This window comes from Mercenaria mercenaria, chromosome 3 (genome assembly GCF_021730395.1).
Source record: "Mercenaria mercenaria strain notata chromosome 3, MADL_Memer_1, whole genome shotgun sequence".
Taxonomy (NCBI): domain Eukaryota; kingdom Metazoa; phylum Mollusca; class Bivalvia; order Venerida; family Veneridae; genus Mercenaria; species Mercenaria mercenaria.
Window position 1 is genome coordinate 12003265 of NC_069363.1, and position 14554 is coordinate 12017818.

Consider the following 14554-nt stretch of genomic DNA (forward strand, 5'->3'; position numbering starts at 1 on the left):
GACAAGAAAACGAGCTTTCTTGGACACAAAGTGTTTTAAGATTTTATTGCTGGTCAATAGTCTTGTTAATGCATGTCACACTATATATTTCTTTACTGTATCAAATTTTACTAAAAAGTACCATGTAACCTGTATATAGATATGATAGGTGGAGTATCACCAGTTAAAATGTAGTAGGATGTCATTCGTCTTGGACCAATCAAGTTTTCAAAATTTCCGAAGCCCTGTTTCGTACACACAATGTTACAATTTGTAATGATATTCATGTTTGTATATCCAGATAAAGAAACTGTGTGAATGTGTTTTTTTGTTGTTTTTTTACGTAGCCTGCAGTTTGCTGTTGTGTGTTTTAGATGATGCTAGATAATTGAATTGCTATGATTTATTTGATTTGTCTGTAAGTTAAATAGAGAATTAAGTTCAGCAACAGAGATAAAATCTGCATAAACAAAGGCTGTCATGTGAACTGGTGAGAGATTCAGCATAAGGCCACACCAAATTGAAAAGTTGTTCATAGGATTTTTTTTCTGAAAAAATCGAGGCAGCGATTGAAAAGTAATTTAAATATTTTTTTTTTTTGTTTTTGAGAAAATCAGGAGCCAGCGAAGAGCGAAGAAATATATTTGTTTTGGCTCTCGATTAACTAATTAACTGAGAAAACATGGGTACATTTTGGTTTGGGTATGTTTTGACCTGCAGGCTCACAACAAAGCGAACTCGTGAAAAAAGGTAATAACATTGGCATACAGTACAGTGTAATAAAATAATGTATGCGTTTAAAAATGCTGTTAGAAATTATGTAATATACAACAATGCATAACCTTAAACCATAATCATGACATAGATATGTGACTTGAATATTTACTGCTATGAAAATGTAGCATTTTTAGCTCGACTTTTCGAAGTTTTTGCTAAAGTCAAATATCCCTGTTACTATTAAAGCTTATATTGACTTGAAACTTAAAATAATTATTTAATTGCTATCAAAGTACAATACCCATAACTCTGATTTTAATTTTGACAGAGTTACACCCCTTTTTAACTTAGAATTTTTTGGTTAAAGTTTAAATTTATATAATGTCCAATATTTCTGTTACTTTCAAAGCTGTTGACTATTATCCCCTTTTACAGGCAAAGCTCTAATTCAGAGTCAAGCACTGAGAAAAGTAGAGCGTGCTGTCTTACGGACAGCTCTTGTTCTAACTTTAAACTTTCTTAATGGAAAAAAAATGAAACAAAGTCTCAATTAAGGTCTGAAATGGAGATTAACATGCATTAACATTATTCTACTCGATGATTGGAAATTTGAAGATCTAAATTGGTCTGAACACAACTCATAATGTAATGTAAATTCCTTATCCCCTTGTGTTGGTGCGCCATAAAACCCAAATAAATAAATAAATAAATTCCTTACCCCACCCACTTTCGTATACAAATACTGGTCATTAGGGCAGGAAAAACAGGAAACAGAAAAGTGACATACATCAATACGTATTTACCCTTACCAAAATAATGTAGATTGATGTTATCAAATACATTAGTATGATTTTTCATCCAATTTTCAATGAAATAAATCCGATTTTTGTAGCAACTCACTTTGGTAAACATTCGAAGAAAATGGCGTAACTGCATAAGGGGAAATAACTTTAATGCAACTAAATATAAGTATCATGATATATTACTGACAAATGTATTTATTGTGATTAAAATCCATTTCAGAACAACCTGGGACTGAAATTATAAGCATTTGTACACTGTGACATCCGTAAAAAGTAGCACACCAACAAATCTTGAGCTTGATTTTTTTCAATGGGGTGAGGGTAGGCCAAAAACAAACAAAAAAATTTGTTTGTGTTTCTGAAAATATATGAGCGGCATATCCAATGAACAACATTTTAATTTGGTGAGGCCTAACTTTAAGATGCTTGGATATTTAATCAGTTGTGTTAAGGTGATAATCAACCATGGGATAGCCTTCATTATTTCTTGAACAGACTTTTTAATTAAAGTTACTTGCTCACAGTTGAAGTTAAAATTTAAAAAGTCATCAGTTTCAGAGTTTTGATAAGAAGATATGTATCTGACATTGAGAAATAACATGAAATTGAGAATTGGTAGAATGCACTGTAAAAACATTTACTATTTTTGGGCATTAAATTTCATGCTTTTGGCCAAAGCAGCTTATCATTTCCAGGGGAGATAAATTTGTTGATTTTGACCTTTGAACATTACATGAATGGAAATTTTGCTTGTTCTTTTGGATTTGATTTCTTGGATTGATTCAACCACAAAATCCAAGAAAATGAGTCTCCAATGAATATTTAATGATTTAACAGTATTACTACACTTTTCAAAATTGGTAAGAGTTTGGGAAGTTTCATGCTGTCACAATCGAGATAACATGATCTAAAAATAGTTTACCGACTGAAAGTAATGTGCCTGGAGTCTAGAGATACCTTAATATAACTCCAGTTACATGTCTGTGTTAAATCTGTTTTATGGCTAGAAACACATAAATGATAAAACATAAAATAATTGTGTTACTGTCGCTCAAAACATGATTATCACTGCTTCTTGACTTAACACACCTTGGGAAAATGGAGTAATTCAAAACTGGCACAGGGGCGACAGGTCAGTCTTTGATTGAGTAAAGAAATATATCGGTAAACACATTAATCTTGTATGCAATGTTGTAATGCTTTATATAATACTTTACTAAAATGTATAAGATATATTTAAAGTTAGGAGATTCATTTAAAATTTCTTAAAAAACACTATCAAAAAATGCCCAATTTCAAAATTTGTAACCGCCCCTTTTACCCATTGGAATCGTCCATATACAAATAAAGTGTCGGCTTTGTCATATCCTATCTGACTCGACCATGTTTGAAAGGGGTTGTTTTTCTTTGTGCTTGTTACAAAAATCGTAATTAATGAAGAGTAAGACATCATTTTTTTAAAAGAAACATTTGTTTTTATGTACATGTTCATAATATTACCATTGTTCGTAATTGTTGAATCTGTGTGAAGTTGTTCGATTCAATTAAAAATAAATGCTTTACATCCCCTCAAAAACTTGTATTTACCCCATTTTCCCACGGTCTTGTCGAGGAGCTGACAATCAAATTCAATAATATTTATAGGTAATTAGGTTTGTATTGGGAAATATGCACAAGTTCTGCAGCGGAAATATATGGCCCTGTTAAAAACAGCCATCGAAAACGACTTTATTTCTGCTGTAAAATTATTGAAACATTTAGTTTGAAAATGTGTAAATTATAGTTTTTATTTACAATTTTATGCTGTTACATCTTTTATTACTAACTTACTTTCAAATATATTTCTGTTAATTTTATCTTGGGGGTATCTGCTGTATAAATTATTAGAATTTACCTTTCCTCTATTGAACTGTCTGGGTAAAATTGAGGTCTGATATAAAATGTATGTATGTATGTATGTATGTATGTATGTATGTATGTATGTATGTATACATGTAATTTAATTACTCCCATTCAAGTAAACAAAAACACAAACAAAAGTTTATAAATGGTGATTGACATTTTGCAGCTATATTGCATATATTTCCCTAAGAAAATTCCTTGTCTAACATGAAAGTTTGTGTTGTAGTAAACTATAATACATACTGCCCAGAAATACCTAAACCTATTTATCATCATGATTTATAATTTTAAATATTTGTAATGCAAGTGGCAAGAAAACTTATTTTTCATGTCTATCTATGTGAAGGACAGGGTCAGTGTTGCAAAATCCTTACATTTGCTTTTAGGAATATGATACAGTGAAACCATTTAATTTTGAGGGCATGAAATTTTATGGGTTTTTTCAAAGCAGTAGTTTCTTAGGGATATGTATTTTTGGATTTCAGCTATTGCAGATTTTTGTTTATTCATTGACATTTAAGTTTGTTGATTCACAAAACCACAAAATCCATGAAAATAAATCTTCCACAAAATTTAATGATTTCACAGTATCATAATGTTCATCTTTAAGATAAATTTGGAAAATGTTATACATTTGAATGAGTTTTCTTATTTCTTTTGCTTTTAATCTACCAGGTTGATAAATTTGAAGTGGAAGCTGTTGACCTTGGTAACCTTGAGAAGATTGTGGTTGCTAAGGGACCAGGGAAACCATGGTTACTGGAGAAAATCGTTGTCAAGAGAGGACAGTTTGCCTCAGAAGAACATGTGTTCATGTTCCAAGAGTAATTCTTTTGTTTTCTTTCTGATATAATGTCAATATAAATAGATATATGAAATGGTCATGAAAGTTTTATTGGTATTTAAGAGAGCCTTTTCTTTGAATTCATTCAGTGAGTTCAATAATAAATAAAATTTAATGTAGGAAGACTACAATTGTAAGATTCTTTTTATCACATTAAGCTTTTTCTGTTGCTTCTTTCTTTACCAATTACATACACATTAGATTTGACTAAGGTCTTCCTGGCTTCAAAAAAAGTTATTACCTAGTGCATTATCAAAAATGTGACATGACATTACTTCAGTAGCAATAAGTCAAACATGATAAATGTGAAATACCATATAAAGAGTTTACATTTAATTTATTGATAGAATTGAGTGCTTTTAGAAGGGACTGTCTTGTTTTGAAACATTTCCTGGCTCTATTGACTAGTGGTCCCAAGGCTGAGGACCAGTCTCAAAATGCTGGCATCTGCTTGGTTGATTCCAAGCTCAATCTTAACTTGACCAATGGCAAGCCTGCATTCTGAGACTGTTCTCCAAGCTCAATCTTAACTTGACCAATAACAAACCTGCATTCTGAGACTGTTCTCCAAGCTCAGTCTTAACTTGACCAATAACAAACCTGCATTCTGAGACTGTTCTCCAAGCTCAGTCTTAACTTGACCAATAACAAACCTGCATTCTGAGACTGTTCTCCAAGCTCAGTCTTAACTTGACCAATAACAAACCTGCATTCTGAGACTGTTCTCCAAGCTCAGTCTTAACTTGACCAATAACAAACCTGCATTCTGAGACTGTTCTCCAAGCTCAGTCTTAACTTGACCAATAACAAACCTGCATTCTGAGACTGGTCTCCAAGCTCAGTCTTAACTTGACCAATAACAAACCGGTCTCGAAGCTCAGTCTTAACTTGACCAATAACAAACCTGCATTCTGAGACTGGTCTCCAAGCTCAGTCTTAACTTGACCAGTAACAAACCTGCATTCTGAGACTAGTCTCCAAGCTCAGTCTTAACTTGACCAGTAACAAACCTGCATTCTGAGACTAGTCTCCAAAGTCAGTTTTACAACCTTTAACCCTGATCCAAGCTGTTAATATATCATCCAGTTTTGTAGTTTTACCCAGGGAGGTACCTATTGTTATTTCAAGTTTTGCACCTTGGGGATTCCTCCACCTGTGGTCTTAAGACCTAATAAAAACAAGCAAGGCGTATCTGTTGTCAGAAGAAACATGAAACAGTGTAATAGCCTGTCAGAGTTGAAAATGTGCTGTGATTATTTTAAGCTCATCTGATTTTTTTTAAAAAAATGATGAGTTGTTGTCATCACTTGATTGTTGTTGGCGTTGGCTTCTGAGTCGGTGTTGCCTGGTTAAGTTTTATGTTTAGGTCAGCTTTTCTCCTAAACTTTCAAAGCTATTGCTTTAAAACTTGCAACACTTGTTCAACATCAATAGCTGACTTTGTACAGCAAGAAACATAACTCCATCCTGCTTTTTGCATAATTATGGCCCCTTTTGACTTAGAAAATATCAGATTTCTTGGTTAAGTTTTGTGTTTAGTTCAGCTTTTCTCCTAAACTATCAAAGCTATTGCTTTAAAACTTGCAACACTTGTTCACAATCAAGAACTGACTCTGTACAGCAAGAAACATAACTCCATCCTGCTTTTTGCAAGAATTGTGGGCCCTTTTGGACTTAGAATTCTCGGTTAAGTTTTGCATTAAGGTCAATTTTTCTCCATAACGGTCAAAGCTATTGCTTTAAAACTTGGAGGATTTATTCACCATTAAAAGCTGACTCTGCACAGCAAGTACTATAACTCTACATTACTTTTTGCAAGAATTATGGCCCCTTTTGAACTCAGAAAATCATGGGTAGGACAATATTTCTATTATACAGAGAAAAAAATCAGATGAGCATCTGCACCATCAAGGAGGTGCTCTTGTTTCAAAATTGCTGTGAAATAATTTAATTTCATGGGTATTGAATTTTATGGTATTGCCCAAAAATGGCTGTTTCATTGGAATAAAAAACTTTGGGTTCTACTTGTCAGTATAAAATAATAGTACTTTGCTCATTTGTGGGATTTGATTTTGTGGATTAATGTATAATCATGAAATCTATGAAAAATAATCCCCCATGAGTATTAATGATTATACAGTATGTAAATAATATTTTGTCCAATGACCAGTCTAAATTATTGGAGTGATGGGACTATTTGTATCAAGTATTTGTTCTGTAGATGGATTGGTGATAAATCCAGACAAGAAGAAGAGATAGAAGAAACACTGAAACCTACAGCAGTTCTACCCAGTGCAGTATCCATTCCTATAGAAGAGGCAACTGATCTCGAACCTTCTCGTAAGTCTTATCATTAACCCCACCAATAGTTATACCAAGTCAATCATGAATAGTCTTATAGGTTCAACAGTTGATAAAGATTGTCAAAAAAAGGTTTTCTGGTAATCTTTTTCTTTTCTTTTTTTGACTAACTAGATTGAACTTAAATTGTTTAGTTGAAGTTGGGAATCAGTAACCATATGGACTAATAATAAATCTGACCATTCTGCCATAGCTTTACTGCTACAGCCCTGGTGATATTGCACAGACAATGAGTTATGAAAGAACTAGTGTATTTCACTAGTAATCTCAGTATTGCTGCTTATTAAGGCAAGAGTTGCTGAAGACAAGTTGATATTGGAAAAAGTTAATTTGGAAAGTGAGCTGACTGGCAGGTTTGACTAATGATGCTCTACTCATCATGTTGTTTGGCTTAGGGATCAGTTATAAGACTTTTAAACCTAATGGACAGCTAAATCCATGTTAATGAAGAAAAATAAAATCAGTTTCAAAATAAACATAATTTTTGGTGTGCTGTGCTATTGCAGATGGTTCCTGGGAAATAGAGAGTGTAACTGGAGGACGCCGGGGACCAGATGGACCTCTGGATCTAGTGGTTGTTTTCTGCGGACAGAACACAGAGAGTAAGCCTCTACCATTACAGTCAAACAAGGACAATCCATTCCAGATTGGACTTACAGATAACTTCAAGGTATTGCTTATTTTAGAAAGTAAATGAGTTTGTAAAGGGTGGATTTACACCAGACTTTACAGGAGTGATCAGTGCAAAGCCTAATTATGCATATTTTTGGCATGTTCCAGTTCAGTGTTTTTCAGTGGAGTTACAGCTCTTGTTAGTCCCCTACTGGTTGAAAACCAGTTTCGGGGACTATAGGAATGCACTTTTCCGTCATTCCATCATTCCGTCTTTCCGTCATTCTGTCTTTCCGTCATTCTGTCATTCCGTCATTCTGTCCGTCCGCAATTTCGTGTCCGGTCCATAACTCTTTTATCCATGAAGGGATTTTATTATTACTTGGCACAAATGTTCCCCATGATGAGACGACGTGTCATGTGCAAAACCCGGACCCCTAGCTTAAAGGTCAAGGTCACAATTGGAGGTCAAAGGTCAACAGGGCTTTTTTCCTGTCCGGTCCATAACTCTCATCCATGAAGGGATTTTAATATCACTTGGCACAGTTGTATCTCATAATAAGACGATGTGTCATGCACAACTTTCAGACCCCTAGCTCAAAGGTCAAGGTCACACTTAGTAGTCAAATGTTAACATGGCATGAACAGGGTCTGTTTCATGTCCGGTCCATAACTGTTTCATCCATGAAGGGATTTTAATATTACTTGACACAAACGTTCCCCATGATGTGACGATGTGTCATGCGCAAAACCTGCACCCCTAACTCAAAGGTCAAGGTCACAGTTGGAGGTCAAAGGTCAACAGGGCTTTTTTCCTGTCCGGTCCATAACTCTCTCATCCATGAAGGGATTTTAATATCACTTGGCACAATTGTACCTCATAATAAGACGATGTGTAATGCACAACTTTCAGACCCCTAGCTCAAAGGTCAAGGTCACACTTAGTAGTCAAATTTTAACATGGCATGAACGGGGTCTGTTTCGTGTCCGGTCCATAACTGTTTCATCCATGAAGGGATTTTAATATTACTTGACACAAATGTTCCCCATGATGTGACAACGTGTCATGCGCAAAACCTGCACCCCTTACTCAAAGGTCAAGGTCACAGTTGGAGGTCAGAGGTCAACAGGGCTTTTTTCCTGTCCGGTCCATAACTCTCATCCATGAAGGGATTTTAATATCACTTGGCACAATTGTACCTCATAATAAGACGATGTGTCGTGCACAACTTTCAGACCCCTAGCTCAAAGGTCAAGGTCACACTTAGTAGTCAAATGTTAACATGGCATGAACGGGGTCTGTTTCGTGTCCGGTCCATAACTCTGTCATTCATTAAGGGATTTCAATATTACTTGGCACAGATGTTCTCCATAATGAGACAATGTCATGCGCAAATCCCGGAGCCCTTGCTCAAAGGTCAAGGTCATACTTAGAGGTCAAAGGTCTAATTCAAGAAGGACTTTGTCCGGAGCATTTCTTCTTCATGCATGGAGAGATTTTGATGTAACTTGGCACAAATGTTCACCACCATGAGGCACACTTTTTTAGAATTACGTCCCTTTGTTGTTACTATAAATAGATTACATTGCAACTTTTTTATTACTTATTTTTTTTTTTTTTAAGGATTAATTTCACTTTGTTGTTACTATAAATAACTTTTATGATAACTTTTTGTATAATCGGCCAAAAAAATTCCAAATGAAAACAACTGTACGTTTTTATATATGCAAATTTTAATCCAAGTGCTTTGTTATACTATATTGTATAGATAGTACAATATTGTTTATACATCATTGACAAATATCAGTTCATTATGTTATACCGCAGTAGAGAAAATTAGGTGCCTTCCAGTAGGGGACTTTGTATTGCATGGCAATACTTCATTCACTTGTTTTGTCATATTTTACCTTGTCTGTCCAACTGGAAGGAATTGCACCAAAATAAGTTATGCATGTCACGGGCAAATTCCATTTCATTGATTTTCAGCTAAGTTTTGGCCCTTTTTTTGTCAAATTCTATGATGTTTTGGCTACGTCTATTACACCATTGGGCAGACTTCCACCAAAGCTTATGAGTTATGAGTGCCAAACCTATTTATGCATATCATTGCCATGTTTCAGTTCAGTGATTGTCAGCAGAGTTATAGCCCTTTGTTTGATATATTTTACAGTATTTAGACTACTTGCTGTAAACATTTGGGTTGAATTTCAGCAAACCTCATCAGTGATTAGTGGGAAACATAGTTGTGCATATCATCCACATGTTTTCAGCGGAGTTATAACCCTAGGATTATCAAAATCTGATGGCTGTGTTATTTCTCCTGTAGCACTGGTTGGAATTTCACAAAACTTTACAGGAGTGATCTGTGTCGTACTACATGTATATACAGTCGAATACTGTTACCTTGATATTCAAGGGACTGTACAAATTACATCGACGTATCCGAAGTTCGACGTAACGATATCAACTATCTGGGACTTCTTTGTACTTGTGTTGGACGTTTATATTGTCATTATATCCAATACTTTTTTTCAGAGGGTTTAAAAGGGGAAAGAAATAATATAAAATGTAAATACGATTTTAATTTTATTTACAAATAAAACATCTTAATCAAATACATACATACAACTTTTTAATTTTTCAAAATATACATTTAATCATTAGCATTTGTATTCCTTCCCTAAACAAGTCTGAATGCAGCGGTAACGTTCTTAGCTGTGCTTCAATAACGAAAATTTGAAAATTTGCTAGTTAAATATGCATACTGATTCTCAGTCCTAAATGGCAGACTTTTACTCAGTCAAACAGAAAAGTATTTCATCCAAATTAGTTGTTATATTTGAAAACAGCTTTCCTGCTTGCACGGTGTTTTTAGCTCACCTGTCACAAAGTGACAAGGTGAGCTTTTGTGATCGTGTGGCGTCCGTCGTCCATCGTCCGTGCGTAAACTTTTGCTTGTGACCACTCTAGAGGTCACATTTTTCATGGGATCTTTATGAAAATTGGTCAGAATGTTCACCTTGATGATATCTAGGTCAACTTCGAAACTGGGTCACGTGCAGTCAAAAACTAGGTCAGTAGATCTAAAAAATAGAAAAACCTTGTGACCTCTCTAGAGGCCATATTTTTCATGAGATCTTCATGAAAATTGGTCAGAATGTTCACCTTAATGATATCTAGGTCAAGTTCGAAACTGGGTCACGTGCGGTCAAAAACTAGGTCAGTAGGTCTAAAAATAGAAAAACCTTGTGACCTCTCTAGAGGCATTATTTCTCAATGGATCTTCATGAAAATTGGTCAGAATGTTCACCTTGATGATATCTAGGTAAAGTTCGAAACTGGATCACGTGGGGTCAAAAACTAGGTCAGTAGATCTAAAAACAGAAAAACCTTGTGACCTCTCTAGAGGCCATATTTTTCATGAGATCTTCATGAAAATTGGTCAGAATGTTCACCTTGATGATATCTAGGCCGAAATTGAAACTGGGTCACGTGGGATCAAAAACTAGGTCAGTAGATCTAAAAATAGAAAAATCTTGTGACCTCTCTAGAGGCAATATTTTTCATGAGATCTTCATGAAAATTGGTCAGAATGTTCACCTTGATGATATCTAGGTCAAGTTCGAAACTGGGTCACGTGCGGTCAAAAACTAGGTCAGTAGGTCTAAAAATAGAAAAACCTTGTGACCTCTCTAGAGGCATTATTTCTCAATGGATCTTCATGAAAATTGGTCAGAATGTTCACCTTGATGATATCTAGGTCAAGTTTGAAACTGGGTCACGTGGGGTCAAAAACTAGGTCAGTAGATCTAAAAATAGAAAAACCTTGTGACCTCTCTAGAGGCCATATTTTTCATGAGATCTTCATGAAAATTGGTCAGAATGTTCACCTTGATGATATCTAGGTCTGGTTCGAAACTGGGTCACGTGGGTTCAAAAACTAGGTCAGTAGGTCTAAAAATAGAAAAACCTTGTGACCTCTCTAGAGGCCATATTTCTCAATGGATCTTCATGAAAATTGGTCAGAATGTTCACCTAGATGATATCTAGGTCAAGTTCGAAACTGGGTCACGTGCGGTCAAAAACTAGGTCAGTAGGTCTAAAAATGGAAAAACCTTGTGATGTCTCTAGAGGCCATATTTCTCAATGGATCTTTATGAAAATTGGTGAGAATGTTCAGCTTGATAATATCTAGGTCAAGTTCGTAACTGGGTCATGTGCGGTCAAAAACTAGGTCAGTAGGTCGAAAAATAGAAAAGCCTTGTGACCTCTCTAGAGGCCATATTTTTCACGAGATCTTCATGAAAATTGGTGAGAATGTTCACCTTGATGATATCTAGATCAGGTTTAAAAGTGGGTCACGTGCCTTCAAAAACTAGGTCATTAGGTCAAATAATAGAAAAACCTTGTGACCTCTCTAGAGGTCATATTTTTCAATGGATCTTCATGAAAATTGGTTAGAATTTTTTATCTTGATGATATCTAGGTCACATATGCTCAAAAACTAGGTCACTTTGTCAAATAACAGAAATAACGACGTCATACTCAGTTCAACACTGGGTCATGTGGGGATAGGTGAGCGATTCAGGACCATCATGGTCCTCTTGTATAACACTAATTATTGGGAATTAAAGGCAAAATTCCTGACATTTAAATTGGATTAAAGATTAAATAACAAACAAAACAAACACACAAACTAACTTGAATATGATAAATACATCGCCGGACAACAATAGGTTGATTTTCACACCTTAGAAAAAACATGGATATTATTTGACAAGCTGTGATATCGACTAAACCAGGTGTAAAAACAGTACAGGTAAGTTGACGGGACTGAAAAATCTCATCGAGCTAAACAAAATATCAAGCTAATCATATCGAGGTAATGATAAGTAATTACATTAAGATAGATAGGGAAAAATCGGGACCGACTCAAACACATCGTGCTAACCGGCGTATCGAGCTAACCGATATCGAGGTAACAATATTCAACTGTAGTTGTGTATATCCTTGAAATGTTTTCATTCAGTTATTTTTGCTTGAGCTATGACCCTCAGTTTGTGGCATTCTACAATGTCTGTATGTTCAGTGGTTGTTGATCTAGGTTTTTTCTTGAAAGTCTGTAGTTAGGAATGAGATATTGCTAATTGGAACTTGGCATGTAGGTAGCTTAATAGGACAGAATGGTTGATGCCACTAGGGTTAATGTCACTACTACTGAAAATAGAAAATGTTTGAAATACTTTGTTTTCAGGGAAATTTCCATGTTTGATTTTATTCATTGCTGTAGCTCATACATTTTACTTTCTACAACTTGCATCATTGAACATCTGCAACAACATTTATGTTGCAATTATTACCTCCCTTTTATTTATAATGAGTATTGTTCAGACTGGCTTGTAATTACTTTCTTACATTAAACTTTTTGCAGTTTCCAGAATACTCATTTGGAATAATGAAACCTAACACTTTCGATTTTTGGGGTTGTTAATGACACTTCACAGAAATATGGGTGGAATGCCAGTGTGTTAAATGTCGGGTCAGGTGGCAAGGCATTAGTAGAGTTCCAAAATTTATCATACTGTTCCCCCATATTTATGTTGAAAGTCACTAACAAACAAAAAATTTGTTTTGTCAGCCATATATTTTAGGCTTACTCAACATGAAAATCTGCTGACCTTCTGCAGAAATATAAGCGGTCATCATGTGACCAGCTTTTTACCAGTGAAAATGCTATAATCTTGTTGGAGGTAAAACAAAAAGTGTGAAATTAATTTTGTAAATATCACAGAAGGTATTTGGATTTGTATACAATAAAACACTGATCGCTCAGATCTTAAGGTGATGTACAAGTTATCCAAGGTCTTAAATGGTCCAAACACAAAAGATACAAAGTATAAGGCAGAGGACAGTGGACTATGTAAATTGCTTGTGTGAGAAACAGTGTTCAAGCCATGAATGCTCGAGTGAGGAGTGTTTTGCTGTAATTGAAAGAAGTTTAAATTTTTCTAACCTTCATAACATATGGTTACATTTAATATGATGCATTTTAAATTTTATTTATCCTGATAGGTTCAGTACACAGAAAAGATTGGAGAGTTGAGGAAAGTAAGACTTGGTTTTGTGGATCAGTCTGTCGTCAAGGCTTGGTATGTCAGGAAGGTACGAATTTTGGTTTTTTTTTGCTGATGACTGACATAGATTTCATTTTCAAGGATTTCAGGAAAGCTAAACTGGTGCTTTTAGAAAAAGTGTTACTTTCATCAGATCCTCAGTTTCTTTTAGGAAGTCTTTGCTGATGTACATGTGCTGGTTAGATTTTCATTTTACTAATTTACTATAGGTACTATAATCAAATTTAAAGTTGTAGTTATTGCAATAAGTCAGATAAAATCTGGGACACTGTACATATTAACTCATATAAATGGTTTGACTCCTGTATGAGGCTAAATTTTACTACGATCTTCTTATATTCCATTGAAGGCAAGCACACTCAACAGAAATTTAGGAAACAGTAAGCATAGGCTAGGTATTATAAGTTGTTTTATTATATACCTATATTAATTCTGTAAAGAAATCGGCCTGTATTTCACAATTAAATATGAACAGGTAGAAAAAAAATCCGTATTGTACCTTTTAAATTCCGTATTGTACCTTCCATATTGTATGCTGCCAGACTACTTTCATTAATATGCATGACCTGACACAGTTCTAACAATAGCGCACATAAAAACTTCACTTAGTTCAATTTTAATATCGATAAACACTGAAGATTTAGTCCAATAACAAAACAACAAACAAAAAGGTAAAGGTATATAATAAAAGAGTCATTATAACAGCAGCTAGATCTGGGATTTTGTATTTAGCTCTCGTGGATTTTGCAAGGTTGGATCGCACTTGGCGCTTGCGCGCCTCATGAGATCCGATCTGGCAAAATCCACTCGAGCCGAATACAAAATCCCAGATCGAGCTACTGTTATAATAACCCTATTATACATTTATTTCTTGACTTATTATATGAATTCCTGGATCATAGTTTGTGCTATTGACCAGTCTATGGTTCAACATGGATTTGCTAGGCTAAAGTCAAAAATTGAGATTGAAATTTGAAATTAATTTCAAATGTCATGTAATAAAATACATGTTGAATGGTTTGCCGGTCGGTAGTCAGAACTTTGAATCTTCAGAACTCAGGCAAATAGTTTTGACTATTGACTGGAAAACAATTAAATATGTGTGTACTTTAATCCTTGTTAAATACATTAGTTGAAAACTAAACTGTTGATCTGATGAAAGATGTTAAAATGATCTGTAGCCCTGTTTTTTACAATTTTA

The 14554-nt window shown here is 34.7% G+C and overlaps 1 protein-coding gene across 1 annotated transcript in view; it reads left to right on the forward strand.

Annotated features, from left to right (window-relative positions):
• The window catches only part of LOC123525919 (lipoxygenase homology domain-containing protein 1-like), a 231377-nt gene that overhangs the window by 122585 nt on the left and 94238 nt on the right, over window positions 1–14554 (forward strand). Inside the window, exons 47-50 of the mRNA XM_053537880.1 lie at window positions 4077–4225; window positions 6467–6585; window positions 7113–7276; window positions 13292–13381. Of these exons, the coding sequence (XP_053393855.1) occupies window positions 4077–4225; window positions 6467–6585; window positions 7113–7276; window positions 13292–13381 (522 nt within the window). The remainder of the gene's footprint in view (window positions 1–4076; window positions 4226–6466; window positions 6586–7112; window positions 7277–13291; window positions 13382–14554) is intronic.